General features: G+C 44.3%; 2 protein-coding genes across 2 annotated transcripts; one reads left to right on the top strand and one right to left on the bottom strand.

The window, feature by feature from the left end:
- Window positions 1-421: 421 nt before the first annotated feature.
- On the bottom strand, window positions 422-11,419 carry vps18 (VPS18 core subunit of CORVET and HOPS complexes). Its single transcript, XM_084313871.1, has 9 exons — window positions 11,043-11,419; window positions 10,682-10,823; window positions 10,336-10,427; window positions 9,242-9,492; window positions 7,413-7,766; window positions 5,563-6,828; window positions 5,130-5,339; window positions 2,830-3,066; window positions 422-1,752 (listed from the first exon to the last, which is right to left on the bottom strand). The coding sequence occupies exons 1-9, from the start codon at window positions 11,140-11,142 to the stop codon at window positions 1,456-1,458; spliced, it is 2,949 nt and encodes a 982-aa protein (XP_084169997.1). The 5' UTR covers window positions 11,143-11,419; the 3' UTR covers window positions 422-1,455.
- Window positions 11,420-11,942: 523 nt separating this feature from the next.
- On the top strand, window positions 11,943-13,986 carry rhov (ras homolog family member V). Its single transcript, XM_084314667.1, has 3 exons — window positions 11,943-12,287; window positions 12,539-12,597; window positions 13,115-13,986. Exons 1-3 carry the CDS (start codon window positions 12,077-12,079, stop codon window positions 13,559-13,561), a joined length of 717 nt encoding a protein of 238 aa, XP_084170793.1. The 5' UTR covers window positions 11,943-12,076; the 3' UTR covers window positions 13,562-13,986.
- Window positions 13,987-21,947: the final 7,961 nt, after the last annotated feature.

Below are 21,947 nucleotides of genomic sequence, written 5' to 3'. Positions count from 1 at the left end.
TGATAGTGTCTGACCATCACGAAGATTACCGAGCTACGTGTTACGTCACTCAAGGGGAACCCCGTTTGAGTTATCGCGAGTCCGTTACATTTTTTACTGTTATTGTCAAACTTGATATTTATTACAGACAAGTGTTGTGACGATAATAACCATATTCTATGATTTTGTTATGAGTACCTTGGTGTTGTGTGTATAATTCATGTGCTACTAATCCTTTTCATTGTTCCATTCTATCGTTTCATTCATTCATTCCAAATATTTATAAACTAATCTGAAACATTAATGGGCAAAATAGATGCAGGTTGGTAAAAAAAAAAACTAAAAACATTAGCCTATTTGCTGTGCATAATTGTCTGGTATGCTGCATAATTATCTATTGACCAGAGAAATCAGATCTAATATTTCACAATATAAAACACAGTGCTGGATTATTTTTTATTGTCATGAGAGCATTATTGTGTGGCAATACAGAAATACATAACTTGACATGAGACAGAAAAAGCAAAAGCTGTTAGCAAAATAGAAGGGGAAAAAAATCATCCGATGCATGTGACACTAACAAAACAATTTATTTAATATTTATTACATAATCAATGCCAACAGCCGTTACAACCGATAATCATAAATATGCAACGTTTCCGTTCATGTTGAATATTTTCATTTTCAAAGTGAATATTGAAAACGATCATTTGTTAATCCTGACTTAATCAAGTGTTACTGAATGAAAAAGAGCAGAGCTGTGAGGTTGAACTGAGTAGGAAGATACAAACAAAAACTTAAGTGCAGTTGAGTACACTGGAACAAACAAGTACATGATGACCTGGCTAATTCAAAGTTCAAAGTTGTTATCAGAGTTAAATACGACCGCTTAGCATTCTCTCTTTCTCCAGCCCCGTCGCAAGGGCCCTTTTTAGGCACATGTATGTTCAGTTCTGGCATGATATACCACGACTCCCCATCAACAAGGGCAGTCATTCCTTCTTAATACAGTGCCCACTGTGATACAAACTGTACATTAGCAGCTGTGTGTTTACATTTACGGTGCGAAGGTCCTTGGCCTCCCAACATGGTCAACAACCTGAGCGTATTCTGTTGAAATCAGATGCAGCTGCTGATAGTTTTAAGCAGTGGACATTGTTAATAGGCAAAGAAGGAACTATTGTCTACAAGTGAGCTAATCCCTCGACCAACTGATGGTAAGGAGGCTTTTTTAGACAGTTGGCCTATCCCCCTGACTCAAGACTGAAGGCCAACATAGCATGATATCCCCCGTCTCAGACTGAAGGCCAACATAGCATGATATCCCCGTCTCAGAACGATGGCCAACATAGCATGATATCCCCCCGTCTCAGACTGAAGGCCAACATAGCATGATATCCCCCCGTCTCCGACTGATGGCCAACATAGCATATCCCCCTGACAGACTCAAACCCAATGACAGAGGAGATGCGTCATTTACAGCCAGCTGGACTTCTCCTCCTCAAACTTCTGTGGATCAATGAATGGTTTGTCGATGGTTTTGATCATCAGCTCGCCACAGTACACGCATTCACACGCGATGATGTCGTCGATGTCGGACTTTATCTGCTCGCGGCTGGTGCCTGCGCTGCCCTTGCCCAGGCTGGCGGTGTCCCCTTCCTCCTTGGGCGCCGGGCGGTGGCGCGACTTGGAGGTCTGCGCGGCGGTCGCCAACTTCTTCTGCAGCTCCTCCAGACGACTCTGCTTGTAGGTCGACAGGTGAGGGGTCACCTCCTGGGGAAGGAAGGGATGAAACGTATTACAATAGTCAAGAGGACTAACAAATATAGTACCATAAGTGAATATTTTTTTATCATGGGCAGCCCAGTGGGAATCGAACCTCTGGCAGTATTGAGTGCCATGTTCCACTGCGCTGAGCTACACAGCAGGACCGCACAGTACCAATAGCTTCACTGTTTTGAGATTACAATGTTTTACACAACAAATTATCCAATCAATTATTTCAAATCGGATGTTTAGATCAATTGTTAAAATTTTTGCTTGCCATTTGTTAATTATTATTATTGGATGTGTGAGATTATGAGCAAAATAAATCAGCATTGTTATTTATTTATTATTATTTTTTGTATCTCTTTTTCTCAGATTTTTTCTGTTTTTCTCCCCGTCCCAATTTAGTCGTTGTGCCAATTTCCCCGCCCCCCCCCCCCCCCTACCTGGTTGTTGTGCGCATGTTCTCCTACTGGTCGGTACAAGGGAACCCTGAAGTATCCGCACGCTTCCTCCGACACTTCTCACCTGGCAGCGAGGGCTCTCATTGGTGAAGTGTAACGCATGGGAGGTCACGCTGCCTTCCTCAAGTCCTGCCTCCGCTGAGCAAGCGCCCAGACCTGACCTGTAGGCGCCGCTGTCCACAACGCCAGTTTCCCACCCACGGCTTCCCTCCCCCTAACCCAGCCAAACGAGGTAGTATAGCGATCAGCCCAAGCCAAGGCAATGCCGACTCCGGGAGTCGAGACCGCAGCCTCTTGCATTGGTGACAAGCGCAATCTCCGCTACGCCACCTGACCGCCTGCAGCATTGTTATTTTTTGGTGAAGTGCCCCTTTAACACTAGCCAAATACTGGTCAATATTAGCTGGGGCTGGTGAGTTTGTCTACTGTACTCAGCCACTTTGACAGGTAACCAACCACACTTTAGAGGGTATTATTTCCGTAAAAAAACAAAACCAGTTAGTCTAGTAAAACCATGAAAGTGGCCAGTAAAAAAATAAAAATAAAAGAACGATCACAAAAAATAAAGAACACAAGTGAGTAAAAGTGAATAGAGAGAAAGCCTAAAGAGTTGCTGTACCTGCAACAGGCAGTCATAGTGGAACATGTGTCCACACAGGAACAGATAGAAGGGCCTGTTAAGCAGGGGGAAGTCACAGGCAGCACACTTCTCCTGGGACTCCACCACACCGTACTTGTTCCTCATCTCCTGGATGTCCTCGCGGATGCGCTTGGCGCTCTCAGTGGCCTCCTCCATCTCCTGCTTGAGCTCCTCGATGTGCTGGTTATACTCCTCCAGAGAGCTGCAGATGGCCTCCTGCAGAGAGATACAGTGTATCCATTCTGTATTTTCTTTTTGTATCTTATTAGCTATGTACTGCATGTTTTTTTTTCTTTTACATGAAAATTCCATCCTTCTCCATTTCTGGAAAACTCATCCTCTACTAAGAACTTAAACGCATTTTCTTTTCATGTTCTGGCAAAATATGCCATGTTTTATAAATGTGTATACAGTAGGGGTGTAATGGTACAGGCGTCACGGTGCGGTACATCCAGCCATACGAAGAATAGTAGAATACGTCTCATACGACTAGGTGAAACTAGGGTTGCACATTTGACAAATGTATGCTCTCAATATCTTTACTTTACACTGGCTTACTAACAGTCTTAACACAGAAGGTCATTCACTTACGTTGAATATCAAGCTTGTATTGCCACATTTAGATGAGGAATAAAACGTTGAAGCTTGTAAAGGCAGGATGACAAGCCGACATAACAAATTGACCGCGCACTCTGCTGTTTCCTCCCCTCCCCTTACTACAGGTGTGCCTGAAACTAAACTATGAATGAAGATATGTTTGTAACACAGCAGGGTCATTGCACAAGGCTGAAAATGTTCATCGTTTTCTTGTTCGCCTAATATTGTTAACCAATGGAAAGACACACACACCAACGTGTTCCGGCTACTTTCCCTTCACAGCTGATTCGAGAGAGAAAAAAACACAAACATACTTTTTCTGATCTGGACTGGTCCTCTGAGTCAAGCTGCGTGTTTAAATCCAAAATATTGATCAATCTTCTGCCATTGTTGTGTAACATGCCATCTCTTCTCTAGAGTCTTCTTTCTCTGCCTCACGTGCAGTTAAATCTACTCTAGAAGTGAAAGTGAAAGTATAGACCGGTGGGCGGAGGTGGCACTAGGCAATTAATTTACTCAAGTGGATTCCTGAACACAAGAATGACACCGTTATCACTGACTGACTACCGCGGCAAGCCTAGGTGGAACTATGTATAACTTAATAAAAAATTATTATATTTAATAATAATAATAATTATACACAGAAACAATTCCGTATACACATTTATAAAACAAGGCATATTTAGCCAAAATATGTTGCCAGAACATGAAAATAAAATGCGTTCACGTGCGCTTTGGCGGAGATCCGCTTCTACTGTGAAAATCCGGCCTCACAGAAGTATGTTGATGCGAAGGGGACACGCTTTCTCAGCGCAGCATTACACAACACTGGGTACTCATTCCGGACTGATATCCAGAACTTTGCGAGGGCCTGTCCAGTGAACTTGACTTTCAGTAGCTCATCACACGAAAGATCATTGAGGCTTCCTGCTCAGACAGTGGCCTGCTGCATCATGCGTAATAAACGGATCTTTGATCCAGTTGTCCAAATTGTCTGCGCTCTCTCTCCGAAGTTGTTCAATGAGCCCTTCTAGTGGCTACAGATGATGGGCTTCAAATAATTCTTTGCAACATTCTGTTCCTACAAAAAGCCATCAAGCAGAGTAAATACCCCACAAATCTCTGCTGATTATCCTGGAGTGCCACTAACAGAGTTTCTTAATCCAGCTCACTATCAGCATATTTCTCTGCCAATGGGTTGTTTTTGTCTGCAAGGAAAATCTGCACTTCTTCTCCGAGTTAAAAAAGGCGATTTAATAGCCACCTCACTTCAGTGTGGTATAGCAGCTGGTTATGCGCAGAGCCCATTTCATCGCAGCCAACCGGCACCGCTTCTGACAACAAAGTACCATTGCGAGTCCAGACTCCAGGTTACACACAAAAGACCAGACCCCCCTCCCGCGATTATACATGCGCAGGACGTAGTGAGACGTGTATTGGAATACTGTGTGTCGGCCTCCGTTGATGAAGGGGCGAGACATGGAAAATACACACAGCTGCCGGGTGGGTCTGCCAATGCACTGTCACCTACCTGTGGGTCGTGACCCGTAGTTTGGGAACCGCTGATTTGGAGGCACGTCAAACCATCGCAGACAAAACATGCTCTGAATAACCTTATATGGGGTCTTTGAGATTCGTGGATAGCTTTACCTTAAGTAAACAATGAACAATCTAGTACTGACCTTGAAGTGGTCGATGGTGACAAAATCGGGGAAGAAGGGCAGGATGTCCTCGATCTTCAGCAGGTTGCAGCTGGAGAGGCAGTTCATGGCTTTCTTCACATCCTTCTCCTCCTGCACCACATGGCGGGCGATCTTCAGCCACAGCTTCTTCCTCAGCTCCTCGTCATCCTCGGGCAGGTCCGCACACGACTTGGCCAAGTCCACATCCACCTGCGGGATGATGTGGACGAATCGAGAGCCATTGTCAATATACGCAAGGGTTCGTCGATGTATTGAACTTTTGTTTACTTTGAGTTTAGATTTGCGCTCTCAACATGACAATCAACTGATTACTGGTAAAAACATGCTGCATCACATAATGACATTTATGTAATTTTACATTCCAGAATATTAATCACATACCATCTGCACCCAAAGACACAAAGCCACTCACTTGCAAAGCCAGATCCACAGCCTCCTCATAGAGCTCCATGATCTTATAGACGAGGACACAGGCTTGGAGGTAGCCGTGCTCTGCACACAGCCTGAGGGCATACTTCAGGTCATAGTGGATCTCTGAGGCGTGGGTCCCTGCCTGCTCCAGGTACCAGAGCAGGGAGTCAGGCTTGTACTTGGCATAAAGAGACAGCAGGTAGTTATGGATGGCCTCCTCGGTCACAGTCAGCTGGTACACACAGAACTCCATGTATCGGATGGTCTCGCTGATCTGCTGGGTGCTGCCCATCTGGCTATAGTTCATCAGGGCCGGGATGAGCTTCTTCGGCTCCAGCCGCTTCCCCATCTGGATCCAGGCGTCCACCACCTTCTTGGGGATGTGCTGCATGAGCACGGGGGAGAACTTGTAGAAGAGCTTCTCGTCGCAGTGCTTGGAGAGCACCTCCAGGGCGGCGCTGTAGTCATCGTGCTGGCAGTGGTGGGAGATGACCCTCTCGTAGTCCTGCATGATGACCGAGAAGTAGACCATGTCGTCCACGTTGCCGTGGCTGGCCAGCAGGTCGTAGATGGTGGTGCGGTTGTTGTACAGGCACTCCTTGTGCTTGGAGCAGCCGAGGAAGCGGCGGAACTCGTCCCGGGTCTCCTGGAAAAGCACGTTCTTGTCTTCGTCGCTCTCCAGCTGACCGAGCCGGTTGAGGTAGAGCTCCGTGAGCCAGGTGACCAGCAGCGTCATCTGGGTTCTCTCGCTCTGCTTCAGGTTGCTCAGCTTCTTCAGCAGGAACTCCTTCAGGGCCTCCTCCTGTTTGGCCTCGATGAACTTGAGCGCGATCTCCTCGAAGTAGTTCTGCGTCAGTGCGTAGCACTTGGCGCTCTCGATGAAGCGCTTGTTCTGGAAGCAGTGCTCCGCCTCCTTGGCCAGCACCATGTCCGTGCACTCGGGCCGGTCGCGGCAGTACTCCTTGGCCAGGTCAAACTTGTTCATGCTCATGTACATCTGCCACACGTCGCGGGCCTCGCGCTGGATGTGGTAGCGGAAGACGGCCCGCTCCGTGTAGATCCAGACCAGGCCACCCGCCGGGTCCTTGATCATCTTTTTCAGGGTGCCGAACTTATCCGGGAACACGTCCTCGTGTACAACCTGGCCGTTCAGGGTGCAGATGGCTTTGACGCGGTCGGGGAGCAGCAGCAGGAAGTGGAACTGGGTCAGCACAATGGAGATGGGCTTGTTGAAGCTGAAGTCTATGTCCGGGGTGTACTCCCACACCTGATGAAAGGATGGATGGATTGAGGGAGGGAGGGAGAAACAGAGTGAATGTAAAGAAGGTATGATCATAGATGATGAATTGTATACAATCTGCAGGGGGAAAACATTGCAATGCATGATTCACAAGATTAGTGTATGGTCCCCCACCCACCCAACCCCCTCCAATGTACAGTTTCTTCCCCTTCTGATGTATATTTTTTTTATGATCTCTTTCTTACACAGCACCATATATTTGTATGTCTTGTTGTATGTCATAAATGTCTTGATGAATTGAAAATGGAGGACCCTTATGTAAACAAGACAAATGTCTTTTTCTGGTCTTCATCCTCTTAGCAGTTGTTAGTATTGAGCTGTACTGTATTGTACCCATTCTGCAATCTGTCAATAAAGTTTTCAATCAATCAATGCTTCTACATAATCTAAACAGCGGTGTGCATTTATTGAACTTAACAAAAACCTTTCAAACATGACCTGGCTTAAAAACATGACCTGGCTAAAAGTTGATTATCTTTGTTTACATAATCGTCAGAACTGAAGCCAAAATCAAAATGCGATTATATTGTCCAGCCCTAGTTGGTGTGTACCTGCACATCACTGAGAAGGGAATCGGGCCTGACATAGTCCAGCTGGCCATAGAGGACTCCGTTCCCCATCATCCAGGCAAAGGCCTTGGGGCTGGAGCGCAGCTTGGATGTGTAGAAGGTGATCTCACTGTAGCCCATGTTGGCAGGAAACTCCTGGAAGCTGGGCAGCAGGTCCTGGTTCTGTGCGAAGATGGAGCTGAAGCCCTGCTGCTCCGAGCCCTCGGCCACCTTGCCCACAAACTGGAACAGGCGTTTGCGGGTGGTGGCGATGATGAAGTACTTGTTCTCCAGACCTCGCTCGACCTCCAGACAGCAGACCGGCGCCGGCTTCCCGTCCTCCTCCAGAGAATGAACCTGCCGCGGGTATCAGATGGAACAGTGGTTGAGTCACATGTCAAGAGGTACAGTATTCGCAAATGTAGTGTATAAGCCGAGATGTTGAATTGGGCTGGAAAATACTCCAGATAAAAATTGGATATGCTGGACTTCATAGTCCAGAAGCTAAATGGATATATACACCAGCATTTTTGTGAACAAGACTAGATTACGTGGATTTATACTATTTTTTTCTATATATATATATATATTTTCTTTACTAAATCATGGGCCAATTAAGGTCATATATTAGAAGAAGTAGAATAGAAGTACTTTATTGATCCCGAGGGAAATTCAGCACTACAGATCGCTCACAGTAAACATTTAGGTAGTCAAAAAAGAAAAATCACAAATAATAAAAATAAAGTCAGGGATATACATTCTAAAGATGTATATACACATTCTAAAATATGCAGCAATATATATTACAAAAACGACACAATATATATCTGGGAGGAGGTGCCTGCCATCCTCTTATCACTTTGCAAAATGGCATGTTTCTAGCATGGAACATGTCACAGGAACCTGAGCAAAAAAATGTCATTCAATCAATCAATCAATCTGCATGGTGATTGATTGAATGAAAATTGTATTAACAGATTGCAGAATGGGTACAATACAGTACGGCTCAATACACACAATTGTTAAGGGGATGCAGACCAGAGAAAGACTTTCGTCTTGTTTACATCAGGGTCCCCCATTTTCAATTAATAATGAATTGTAAGTAAGGGTGCAACTTGCTCCGTGCAATCCATTCTTTGTGGATCTAGCCCACAGTGTCATAGGGAGGTGTAGTGGTTACGTCATTGTGGTTTCCGGCCGGTCCACCTCGCTTGAAATTGCAATGCATTTCCAATGGACACATTTCTAAATCGTCTCGTTTAAAACAAATAAAGCATGAACATTTGCTTACACAATAATGTTAGTGATAGAAGTGAACTCATTTTGTGCAAAATGGAAAGCTTGCCAATGTTCATGAGGCCGAATTATTACAATAGCCGATAATACATTTTCCCAATGATAAATCCCTATACGGGTGGGCCGCGCAGGAAACTAAAGTGACGTCAGACTACACCTCCCTATTGATGCAAAGCAGTCTTGCATAGATTTAACTGGTCTTACACAAAGTACTATGCCTATAAACCACCACTAGAGGCAATGTGGCTAACCGTGAGTGAGTGAGTGAGTGAGTGAGTGAGTGAGTGAGTGAGTGAGTGAGTGAGTGAGTGAGTGATATTATTATTTATTTATTTTTACGAAAAAGGTTTTACGTAAAAAACAGCAGAGTAAATCATATGGCCTTGAAACTCTAACCAATGCACCAAAGCTGTTAAGAGCTTACAGATACAACAAATGTAAAGGTATTAAGTTATAAACATATCATATGGCATTGACATTAGAACATTTCCATGGCTTGTCATGTGAAGAACTCGTCCACCCCCTTGGTCTCTGACCTGTCTGAAGTACTGGTCTGGGTTGGTGTTGAACAGGCTGCCCTCGGAGGCCGAGATCTCCGCCTCGAAGATAATGCCCTGGCTGGTGCCGACCAGGATGGGCCCGGTGTTGGTCTCCATGCCCAGCACTTTGTTCCAGCCCACGCTCTCGATGAGGTGGCCTCTCCAGCGGGACAGTGCGCGCACCTTCTGGGTGTTCCTGTTCAGGTAGAGACACTCGCTGGTGCTCAGGCTGATCACAAGGTGGGACCCTGCCAAGGTAGGGTGGATGTTAGGGATGACCATGGTTATTATTATAGTATTCCATTATTCCGGGCGGCTGGGTAGTGTAGAGGTCTAAGCACTCGTCTACCACCGCAGAGACTCTGGGTTTGATTCCAGCTGTCAGCGGTACTTCCGGCTTGGTCAGCCGTCCCTACAAATATAATTGGCAGTCTTCGCGGTTGGGAAGCCGGCAGGGTATGAGATGTTCAGCAGGGAGGCGAGTTTCACCCAGTGCCGTCAGGTGAAAAGAAGCGGCTGGTGACTCCATATGTATCAGAGGAGGCATGTGGTAGTCTACACTCTCCCCAGACTGACAGTAGGGGGTAGCACAACGACCAGGAAGGGAATTGGCATAACGATGGGACAAAAGATAGAAAGACACAAAAAATTACATTAAAAAAATGCAATGGTTTGATTTGTGTCATGGCGTGCCTGTGCGTACTTGTGCCAGATGACACAGGATTTTCAGGGACCCCTTTTCTCTTTCAATTTCCTCAACTAGTGGTCAAAAACTCCATTGGATACCTTGTTTTAATTACACTAAGCAGCAGAAACAAACACAAAAGAAAACGAAATGTGTACAGCTGGGATCCAATAAGACCAGCACTACTGATCCACTCTTTACTTTGTGTAATAATTGAGTACCTCAGATGTTCTCCGAGGAACAATGTCAAAACGGACTTATGGTTCAATTACACATCAGAAAATGACACACTTGTCAATCATCCGTTAGTAGACGTGAAAGCTGGACCCAAAACAAATGGCACAGAATAATGCTCATTAATTTCCTGTTGAGTTGACATAGCACGTTGTTAGTAGGCTTTTCTCACCTGTGGGGTCCAGGAACAGCTTGTGCACTCTGCTGTCGTCTTTCCTTCCCAGTTCAATCTGGTTGGGCTGGTCTGGCTTGGCCAGGTCGATCCTGATAGAATAGAATCAAATATACACCAATCGTTCACATGTTGAAAATAGTCCGGACCCAAGCTAAACTTCATCATGCCTTTAGTGATTCCATGATGTATTAATCAGTGTGAACAGAGCCGTGGTAATAACAGGCTATATAATCTGTATAATCCATCACTTTGCACATTTAACTGGCAGAAACACATTTTGCCCTCAAACAAATAACCACAAGATAATAGTGAAGATAATGGTGTTGATAGGAGTGTAATTTGCCTCAAAAGTGTGTCCTTTCCCAAACTCATGCATAGCTGATTGTTGCAAACTGCAAAGTGGTTGATCTTCTCAGGGGGTGAAAAATCGATTCTCTGCTTGTTGAATATCGGCTTCTCCTCCTCAAGTCTCACGTTCACAAAGCCTGGGAGACAATTATATCAACATGATCATCATCATCGAACATTATCATCAATTTGTCAATTATCATTGACAAAACAAAACAAATTAGCATCAAAATCATTAGGGGGAAAAACACATCAAAGACCAACGGCATGGCATGTTTAATAATGTGTGTGTTGTAATTATGTTGATATGAGAATCAGATGTCATCATGTCTTGTTGATGGGCCCAGCTCGTCTACCTGAATGGGTTATCCCGATGTTCGCAGCGGACAGGCGGTGATGTTGTGCGTGTCTGCTGCTGTTCTGCGAGTCCTCGTACTCATCAAGGATGGAAGCCATAGCTGAATGTAACGTTACCTTGTTAGACCACAGAGAGGAAGAGAACGGGCTTGTTGCTAATAATAATGACACAAACCCTGTGATGATGACATGGCTGTGTAGCTATCATAGCTTTAACCCATCGTGGTTCCGCTTCTTTTGTATTCGTCTCATGGGTAACGTTAGAGGTGTCGAATAATAAACTAATTTAAGTATGCGGCACAAAAGCATAGAAACGCAATAATCTTTTAAATAATTCAAAACAAACGAAATCACTAAACCAGCTTCCTAGTTTGGAGGGACGGCCGAACCAGTCAGGTGACGAAGGAGAATCATGTGATCAATAGGCAATTTATTTTCTTTGGCACAAGAGGGCGCTGTTGGGTAGATTTTAGTGTCGCATTATTATTATTATTATTATTATTATTATTATTATTATTATTATTATTATTATTATTATTATTATTACAATAAGGGAATAGGCTTTATTATGGTATTAATCGTTGTATTAATTAAGCATGAATGTTTGAACTGTTGTTCAAAGTAATTTATTTATGCATGAATGCATTCGTCCGTCCGTTCATTCATTCTCCCCCCATCAATTAATTAATTAATGTATCTTGTTTACTTAGAGACGGTATAAGTATCGGTAAGTTAACGTTATATACTAAATCAATGCCCCCACACAAACCACCTATAAAACAACCAGGAACCTGTTCGCACCTTGTGTTGTTTGGTAGGAGGGGCTCTATGCAAATCACAACCTGTCTGAGCGGAAAGTTCTCTCAAAACCGATCTGTCGTCAGAAGTCAGAAGACAGTGAGCAAGCAGTGGTCGAGAGGAACGTTTGCTGTCTCACCAATGTTAGTCAGCCTCTGTAGCCTATACACAGTCTCACACAAGTCAGACAGTCCGAGGGAGCTCTACATTCTTGAACTTCAGCATCGAGATCGACATGCCACCTCAAATGGATTATTTTTATCAAGAGTCCTCCTCCCGAGTGCCCTCTGCGTGCGGGCTGACCCAGGCGGACGAGCTGGAGCCGCCGACCATCAGCTGCATGTTGGTGGGGGACGGAGCGGTGGGCAAGACCAGCATGATCGTCAGCTACACAACCAATGGATATCCCAGCGAATACAAGCAGACGGGCTTCGATGTGTTCTCCGGTGAGTTCTCCTATATTATCTGATTATTAGTAGGCTGCACTGAATAACTTGGTGTTTTGGACGCATATTACTAGTGTTTTACAATTTAATAAAACGCTCTGCCAATTTTTTTTGTTTAATTTTTTTTTATACTTCATTTCACCATGATTATATAGCTTTGAAAATGAATAATCGTGTATTAGTTGCTAAATATATACACTTCCTCTACATGGAACACTGCCTGATTCTTAGGATTGTATGTTGTTCAACAGGTCAGGTCCAAGTGGAAGGAGCCCCTGTCAGAGTACAACTACTGGACACTGCTGGACAGGTAAACAAAAACATGAATTTATGCTCCCTCAAGATATATATGAATGTAGGCATGTTGATAATGACTGGCAAGCTAATATCAAAATATAATTAGCATTATATGGTACCTTACTGCCTTTGTTGTTGGAAAAGTTATGATGGATTAAGCTACAGTGTCCGTATCAGTATGCAACTTTATTCACTGAAATATGTGACAGGCAACAAGCATTTTATTCTGAAAGGCACTTGTCTAATCTTATGAGCAGTGGTGCAGTCGTAATATGGGAACTGGTAACACGCCACACACACGCACGCGCGTACTTAGCGCACAACGAATGGATAGAGCGCATTTTTGTGCGCGCGTACTGATCATCTAGTAACACTGCGTGTAACCGCGTGTGACCACGACTGCACCACTGCTTATGAGTCATCATCCTGGCACTCTATCATGGATCTTGCTTTCAAATGAACACACTCACTTGAGTTCAAGCTTGAATAAAACCAACCGTGTTCTCTTTCCTTGCACTTGGACATTTCAGGAAGAATTTGACAACTTCCGTTCGCTGTCCTACGCCCACACAGACGTCTTCATCCTGTGCTTCAGCGTGGTCAACCCCACCTCGTTTCACAACGTCACCAAGAAGTGGATTCCGGAGATCCGGGCCTGTAACCCCTCCTCGCCCATCATCCTGGTGGGGACCCAGTCGGACCTTTTGCTGGACGTTAACGTCCTGATCAACCTGGACCGCTCCAAGGTCAAGCCGGTCCTCAGCGCTCGGGCGCGGAGCATGGCGGAGAAGATCCGGGCTACAGACTATGTGGAGTGCTCCTCTCTCACTCAGAAGAACCTAAAGGAGGCGTTTGACGCTGCCATCTTCGCCGCCATCAAGCACAAAGCCTGCAAGGGTAAGAAGAGGAGGTTCTCTGACAGACGCACCAAGACGTTCTCCAAGTGCAGCTGGAAGAAGTTCTTCTGCTTCATTTGAACCCAACAAAAAGGACAGAGTGACCCTGTGAACAAAACATATGATTTATTGAAGTATAAAATACTGAGATCATTATGAACTAATGACTGTGGACTATTGGATGTGGCTGTGTAGATTCTGGCCTCCGAGACAGAGGCGCTGATGTCTAGTTTGTCTGCAGGTTTCATGCAGGTGGATCAAGCGCAGCAGCGTTGGGTACACACCACAATACACCATCATAAGCATGCGCTTGGTTGCCTCTTGTCTACAGGCAAACAGTACATTGGCAAGTCAAAAATGAAAGCATGCCTTTGCTGCTGTGTGCGGTCAACACAGACCATACACTTAAAAGAGAAAAGGTGCGCTGGATTGAGACTGTCTGTGAAGAGACTATCAGCATTAGGACATGTTGAACACCCTGTCAGAGCGGAATAGGCCTGGGGGGGGGGGGGGGGGGGGCATGTAAATGCTATGAATTTGCATTGTCTGGATTGCTGCCGACTGAGGCCTGCAATGTGTGAGTGTGTGCAGTGCACATGAGCAGGTGGGAGAGTGTGCACGTGTGCGTGACAGAACAAGGAGAGAGAGTGGGTGGAGGGAGGAGGCGTTAGCTATATCTCTATATAGTGCTTGGGACGCTGATGGCAAATCTCGTAACATTTTCTGGGGCAAGCCACCATACACGGTCATTCCCATTGACTTGTGTGTTTGACAGGCAGAATTTGGGGTTAACGGATAGTTTGTAAGTCTTGTTGTGAGCAAAGCTGCCACAGAAAATCTTACAACCATCATGGGAGAAACCTCAACCCTTATTTTTCTCCATCTTTTACATTTTGCAGTTTTATTAAGTTACCATCTAACTTGCCACCCACTTCCTGGGCCCGATACAACTCTTTGCTGCCTACCTACAATCCCAGCCCTTTTACATGCATTATGGCTGAAGGTGCAACACAAGGTGCCAAGTTCCTACCTGTGTGTGAAAGCCTCCCAGGCCAGTGTATAGGCTGCTATTATCTGGTGTTTGACTCAATCAACTGATGGTATCGACACCCTGGGCCTTTCACACGACAGCCTTTTTATCACCTTGCCTTACGTTCGTGATAGGGGAGCACAGCGGCATGATTAGTTTATAACCGATCAGAAACAAATGTATTCACTTTGGTCCGACTAATCTTCTTGATAAGCCACAGGCGCAACCTGTCTGTGAATCCAAGCTGGAATGGTTCTCAGGAGTAATCTCCCTTTTCATCTCTCTGTCTCTCTCGGTGATTTGCATGTGTAAAGGTGAGCACCACAGGGGTCCCGAGTTCCACCCCTGCTGGCACGCTAGTCGGCCCGGAGCACATCTCCAGAGCCTCTTTGTTTGTATGTCCAACACAGCCCTCCTCTACGCCCAGGGTAACCTGCTGCTTAATAGGCTACACTGCTACAGCATGTACAGTTACAGGAAGCCAAACGGCTCCTGCTTGAATGTAAACACACACTTTTAATAGCCTTGGTGCCAGTCAGGTTTGTACCGGATGAGCCAGAGTGTAATCTGATCGGGCCAGTGGAGAAAGTGATTGGCATCAAGGCTAGGCGTCGCTATGCTTCTTGTGGAAGTTGTTGTAATGTATAAGCTATTCTGTTTTTTTCAAACAGCCCATTGTCTATCAAGTTGTTCTTGTTTTGAATGATTAGAAAAAAGACATGGATTTTCATTGTGTTGCTAGTCTATGAGTATTCTTTTTGTGAAATTTTATATCTTTGTCATGTCACTAATGTCAACATTAACATCTTCTGCCCTGACCAATGTGGCTTTTTAACATGTTGGAGGGATGGGATGTAAATAAATGAAGTATAAAACCGCTTCAGTGTTATTTGTATGATTTATAACCACTGGATTTATACACTTAAAAGGCACATATTTTGGAAAATGGGTTTTGCCTCGTCTTTTGGTGTGGATTTGGTTGGAAACGTTATTTAGATGCAGGGCAGCAGGGTGGATTTATATCGATACTTGTTGCCATTTGGGCAGTTGTTACATGAACTTAAAGAAGCAAATGGTAAATGGCTGCATTTATATAGTGTTTTTATCCAAAGCGCTTTACAATTTGGTCCTCACATTTTACCCATTCACTCACACCGACGGCAGAGGCAACCATGCAAGGTGCCAACCTGCTCATCGGGAACAGTTAGGGGTTAAGTGTCTTGCTCAAGGACACTTCGACACACTGCCCAGGATGAGCGGGAATCGAACAAGGAACCTCCGGATTAGCAGACGACCGCTCTACTTCCACTGTCGCCCCCAAATCAGAAGTATTGCTCTTTGTGATAGCATACAAAATCTGCTAGAAGGTAGTATCTAGATCCCATAGGTAGGAAGGACATGTTGATTTGAATTGGTTCGTAGTGGGAATGGTAGGGATAGCTCAGATTTTTCTACCAATGATGTTGCTGATTGGTAGAGTCCTCTCTCCCCCAGTCCATGGTTTTCCTCAGAGCTAGTGTGAGGACCAGCATGGGTTGTGCGGAGAAAGGACTACCAATCAACATCATTGGTAAGTAAGGGTTAAAAAAAAATCAGAACTATCCCTTTGAGGTAAGGAATTGGTTTATATTTTTCAACTTGTTATTTAAAAAAAATGACGATTAACTGCTAGACACTACCAGGTAGAGTGCCTATCATTTACTGCCAAGTTTGCATGGTTTTATTTATTAATTTATTTTGTACTTTTGGCTTTTAGTGTGTGTTGTTCAATACAAGAGAAGAAAAGTGCTGGAAAATAAATAATTTAAATTAAATAAATGTTTATAAAAAAAATGTCATGTTCCACAGATTCAAGGAGATCATATCAAATTGTTGAATAGATAAAAAAAAATAAAAAATGGGACCTTCAACACGGTGTATGTTTATTACGTATGTGTAGTTCAGACCACTTATCATGTCTGCTCTGAATGATGGCTGGTATACAGATCTGTTAAAGACACCTACTGTCAAGGCAATGGGGCATGTAGAATGGTTCCCTCTGGGGAGTCTGAATGATCTGTAACCTCTCCCCAGGTGCTTTTTCCTGAGACGTCCCTCAGTCCAAGCATATGAAAAGTGGCCCCAGGACTGCCAGCTGTGAATTTGGAAAGAGTTTCTAATAGACTACAAATGATTGATAGCAATTGCATGCTGTGAGGGAGTGGTGTGTCTGATTGAGCACTCTTGAGAGGTCTGGGAGGTTGGAGTATGGCAATCAAGGAAGTACTGATTAAAGGGAAGGTAGGAGATTTTTAGAAAGCTATTTTATCCCCTCTGTAACTGTGGAGCTAGGTCACAATGGGCCCCTGGTGCAGAAATCTTTACAGGGCCCCCTCCCTATAAATAGACAGTTGATAATGTTAATATTATAGCTACCATATGTAGAATGTGGGCATTCTATTATCTCTCGGGAGGGGCCTCTCCTTGGAGAGGGATGAATGCTGTTGCACTCCCTGTATCTAATGGTAGACCCCTGCCTCTTTGAACATTAAAAAAATAATCATGGCCATTTTTTGTCCCCTCCTCTGAGAAATTGCTCTGGTTTACTGTTGGCGTTTGTTAGCCATGCTATTGCAGGTCCATAATAATAGATTCAATTTGTACCGCACTTTAGATTTGCGAGAATCTCAGAGTGCTACAGGAGATATAGACAAAAAGTTAAATGAATAAAACAACCAATGAAATGGAAGAACATAAAAGTAAAATAAAATAATAATAAAATGAATAGAAGTAAAAATAAAAGTAAAAGAAAGGCAAAAGCCTTGATCCATGGGGGAATTAAACCATATCTTTCAGAATCACCAAACTATTTCAAACACTATTACTACAGCTAGTACAGGGAACTGTTTTTATGTAATTTTGAGAGGAATAATTTCCATCCCCATTCAGTTGCACTACCAGTTGCAGTAGGCAACTTTGGAGAAATTAGTTAGTGAGTTTACCTGCCCCACGTCTCAAGCCCATGCATGCGCAACAAAGGTTTCCCACAGATTCCCAGAGGCACCAGCAGCTTTAAGCTGAATTAAAAAATAATAATTAAACATATTTCCCAGCCTCTGATTGGCAGGTGGTTTTGCCCTTTTTTCACAAGGAACACATACATGGTGGTTTTAGTTTTCAAATGCAACCCTGGGAACACCACCAAAAACATCTGATTGGCCAAAAACATCAGCTCCCTCCCGTTTGGGCCTGTGGTGTTCCCCTTGGTTGCATCAGAAAACTAAGACCACCATCACGTTCCTCGTCAAAAAAATGTCAAAACAATAAACAGCAAATGTATATTGCGTACTGGTGGTAACAAACAATGCTATTATCTGCTATTCATCGTCTATGGATCATGACAGCATCATTGAGATTGAAGAAATGGGTTTGACAAGAATTAGAAGGCCTTCAACATGTCCTCCTCAGCTCTGAAAGGGGGAAAGGAACAGAACTTGCAGGTGGCAAAGCAAGTGCAAATGACACGAGGGAGAGAGAGAGAATAATAAACCCATTTGGATGTGACAGGTCTGTGTGTTGGTGGGGCGGCGTGGCTCAGGGGTAGAGCGGGTCGTCCAATGATCGAAGGGTTGGTGGTTCGAATCCCGCTCAAGCCCATGTCCATCCCACTGCCGTTGTGTCCTTGGGCAAGACACTTAACCTACTTGCCTCGTATGAATGTGTATGCATGTGAATGAATGTTGGTGGTGGTCGGAGGGGCCGTAGGCGATGATTATTCGCCACGCTTCCGTGAGTCTGCCTCAGGGCAGCTCTGGCTGCAATTGTAGTTTACCACCACCGGTATGACTGTGTATGAACGAATAATGGACTCTGTAAGCGCTCTGGGGTTACTGGGGTGTCACAAAGAGCGCTATATAAATCCAATCCATTATGTGGAGAAAAGAGGAGAAAAACACACACACACTTGGAAAATATTATCATGTCCATAGCTCGGTGTTAAATACATATTCTCTGTACAGCCTTGGCTAGTTAATATAGTTTAACTAGTATACAGCTCAGACACTAGGGCGACAGTCTGACACTGTTTCTTAAAACAACCATCAAGGCCCAGAACAGTTTGATGTAGATATGAGACGTCCAAGGTTCTTTTCTTGTTAATCTTGTCTCCAGTTCTTGTGTGAGACACGACAAAGCCCTAAACCCATCTTTTGTTTTCATTTTCTCCTCTCTGGGCATTTTTGTTTACCTTTCTTGTATTATCTCTGTTATTAATTTGTCATCTTTTGACGTCATGTCAACTTTGTACTTAATGGTAAGTCTGTTCTATTTTTATACAATTTGACTAATTTGAATTTCTAACAGTTCACTGTCATGGCTGATTTAAAATATTCCACAACACAACACACTCTTGCCCCAATACCTGCATCCATGTAGCAGCATTTAGTATGTGAACTGATCATCCGTCTTGTGCAACAGAGACTGATGTGTCAGAGGTCTGTTTGTTATCATCAGGGGGTAAAGCTGGCCACCCTACTGATCTCGATTGATGACCCATGAAGTGACTATAGAGAGAGAGAGAAAGAGAGAGGCCCTTTCCGCTCTGTCATCAGACACCCCTGACACACGTCGACCCATGCTGCACTTAGCAGTGACCCCCAGGTTGCAAGCGGTCTGACCAGTCTGTGGTAGACATGACCATCCACAACTTTCTTATCGGGAAGAACTTGAGGCGGTGGGATTCTACAACCTTGAGCAAATCAAAAAGGAAGACATCCGAAGTGGTGTATCTGTAAGTGTATAGTAACGTGCATTCAAACAGGCTAGTATCGTCAGAAAGTATCGTCAGTCTTTGAAATGAACATCAATAATGAAAACGGAGGTCCAAGGCACTCATGTGGAACAATTTAATAAAGAGAATAACAATAGATTAGAATAAATACATGTAAAACATAATCCACAAGAGTGCCTTGGATCTCCATTCTCTATTGAAGATTTTGATCCGTGTCACCAAAGAGCCCAGAAGGAAATGACAAGAGACACATTGAGGGGAGCATGTTGATCAACCCCAGTCAGCGGTAATCAATCTTGACAGAAATCTTCATGAAGGTATTTCTTCAGTCGCTTTAATTGAGGCTTGACCCGTGTGTAAACCGTGTGTGCTTAGTGTGAGAGTTGAAGGGGCTTGGAGGAACAGCTGGAGCCGGTGGAAGAGGGCAGGTGATGGCGATGGCCAGCAGCAATGTGGTTACTGACCTCTCTAAGGTCAGCAATCCCAGGGTCGCGAGGGGCCGTGAGACAGCCCGAGGAGCCCACTGGAACGTCAGATCTTATTTATGACATGCACTCATGATCAGACGCAGGCGTGAGCTGGACCGTGACAGAGCAGGGGAGTGTACAAATACAAACAGGCGGCTTGCATGTGTTTCCATTCAAAGACTGAAATCAGAGACACAGAGACTCAAATGTTTTGGTTCACTTAGACTTTAACACAGAGACTCAGAGAACCATATTCTGCCACACACACACACACACACACACACAAAAGCATGCAATGACACATGCATGCACACATGTACACACACACACACACACACACACAAATGAACACAAACACGATCACACGCATATTGTACACATACTACAGACATACACTCGCAGACAGACATGCACGCACACATACACAAAGACACAGACACTGTCTCATCATTACACATTCACTCATTGAGCAATCGTGAAGGCCAAGTTGGACAGGTTTTGGGTTCCCATGAGTCAACCCAGTGAGGTGTTCCTCCTCCTACTCCTCCTCGCCTCCTCCTCTCTCTCTCTCTCTCTCACACAGTTAGTCATCCCCTTTTGTTCCTCTCCTCTCCGCAAGGAGGGTTGTCCCTCTTCCCAGGGTTCCTTGCCTCGGGCCTCGGCCCGCGGGCCGCAGCAGCTCTTCCTCTGGCGCCGGGCCAGTTTCACTCTCGCTGGGTTTCAGTGTAGTCAAACGCTTGGCAAGGGAGGCCATGGGAAACCTAGCAGGCGCACTGGCAGCTCTGCCTCGCCGTCGCCGACGGAGCCCATTGGCTAGTTATAGCGCCTGTTACCTGGTCACCCAAAAACTGACAGTTGATGCAGTTAAATTAAAGCCCCAGGGGGAGGTTCACACTGGTGCCACTTTCACTCTAAACACTAGCTGTTGTTTTTCTTCTTCTTCTTCTTGTCGGGGCCGGTCATGTGATTGTGACTGAGAATATTATGGGACAGGAACGGATCACCCAGATCGGATCTTTAATGGCAGGTTGTAAAACAGGGCCTGTGAGACTGCTGTGCGTTATTGCCATTCGGTATCAGTGTGATGATCAATAGTGTTGACTATCCACGCATTGAACACTTGCACTACATCCCCGTCATTTTGATTTACACGTCAGAATCCGTAAATCATTCTTGATGAATTGAAAATGGAGGACCCTTATGTAAACAAGACGAAAGTATTTTTCTGGTTTTCATCCTCTTAGCAGTTGTTTGTATTGAGCTGTACTGTATTGTACCCATTCTGCAATCTGTTAATAAAGTTTTCAATCAATCAATAAATCAATCAATAATCGATCAGGATTATAATTATTATTAAAAAAAAATCACCCATTATCCTTTCCCAGAGTCCTCTTTCCTTTAAGGGAGATGAGCCGTGGCTTAAACAAGAAAACACGTCAATCATGTCCTCTGTACACTCTGGATTGGTTAGAAACACTAATCATCTTTGTTGAGCATAAACTGCCAGTTTCGGGTGTGTGACTTTAAGCTGCCTATAAGCTGTCCCAGTTGTTGACTTTTTGCCTGGAGGCAACTGTGATTATCACTATCCCAAAGTCAACTTCTCATCTCGGTTTTGCTTTCCCAGTTTCGACTGAACCCATTATTTTTTGTTATTGTTGTTTTTTTTTTTTTTTTTTTTTTTTTTTTTTTTTTACTTTTGTGTGTTTTTGAGTCGGCACATGCAAGCAATTGTTTGATTGTGTTCCATCAACTCAACAACCTAATTTATAAACACAAGACACTTATGCCCTAATGATAAGGGTACGCGCTCAATGAAGAACCCCAATCCCATTGCCGAAAGAAAGTCTAACTTGCCTATAAATACTTGAATGTTTTACATGGCCCATAATTCCCCCCAAACAGCATTGCCAATTTCAACAAACCTCTTTGATGTGAGCTCCAGGTTTTGACAGTGCCGATGCTACATGGCCCCTAATCCTGTCTGTTCCATGGTCTGTGAACCCTGTAATCTGCTGGGGAGTTTTTGACAGCTTTTGTCAGCACATGGAAGCAATTTTCTGATTGTGTTTCATGCAAAAACGTAACAGATATTCAATCATTAATTTCAACGAATGACTTATTTCATGTAAGAAAAATCAAATTGGCATCATTAGCAGCACAGGACCATTCAAGTGTAGCTCATTGTCTGGTCTCAGATAG

This window comes from Notolepis coatsorum, assembly GCF_963971535.1.
Source record: "Notolepis coatsorum genome assembly, chromosome: 5".
Classification (NCBI taxonomy): Eukaryota; Metazoa; Chordata; class Actinopteri; order Aulopiformes; family Paralepididae; genus Notolepis; species Notolepis coatsorum.
The sequence above is the reverse complement of the archived record's forward strand: the minus strand, read 5'-3'. Positions and strand labels throughout refer to the sequence as shown.

Excerpts from the sequence above, each read along its gene's own strand:
- rhov (XM_084314667.1), top strand. The coding sequence starts at position 12,077 with ATGCCACCTCAAATGGATTATTTTTATCAAGAGTCCTCCTCCCGAGTG. Across the intron at positions 12,288-12,538 it reads GGGCTTCGATGTGTTCTCCG|GTCAGGTCCAAGTGGAAGGA; the intron begins GTGAGTTCTCCT and ends GTTGTTCAACAG. Across the intron at positions 12,598-13,114 it reads TACTGGACACTGCTGGACAG|GAAGAATTTGACAACTTCCG; the intron begins GTAAACAAAAAC and ends TGGACATTTCAG.
- vps18 (XM_084313871.1), bottom strand. The coding sequence starts at position 11,142 with ATGGCTTCCATCCTTGATGAGTACGAGGACTCGCAGAACAGCAGCAGA. Across the intron at positions 10,428-10,681 it reads GGAAAGGACACACTTTTGAG|GATCGACCTGGCCAAGCCAG; the intron begins GCAAATTACACT and ends CTATTCTATCAG. Across the intron at positions 3,067-5,129 it reads TCACCATCGACCACTTCAAG|GAGGCCATCTGCAGCTCTCT; the intron begins GTCAGTACTAGA and ends ATCTCTCTGCAG.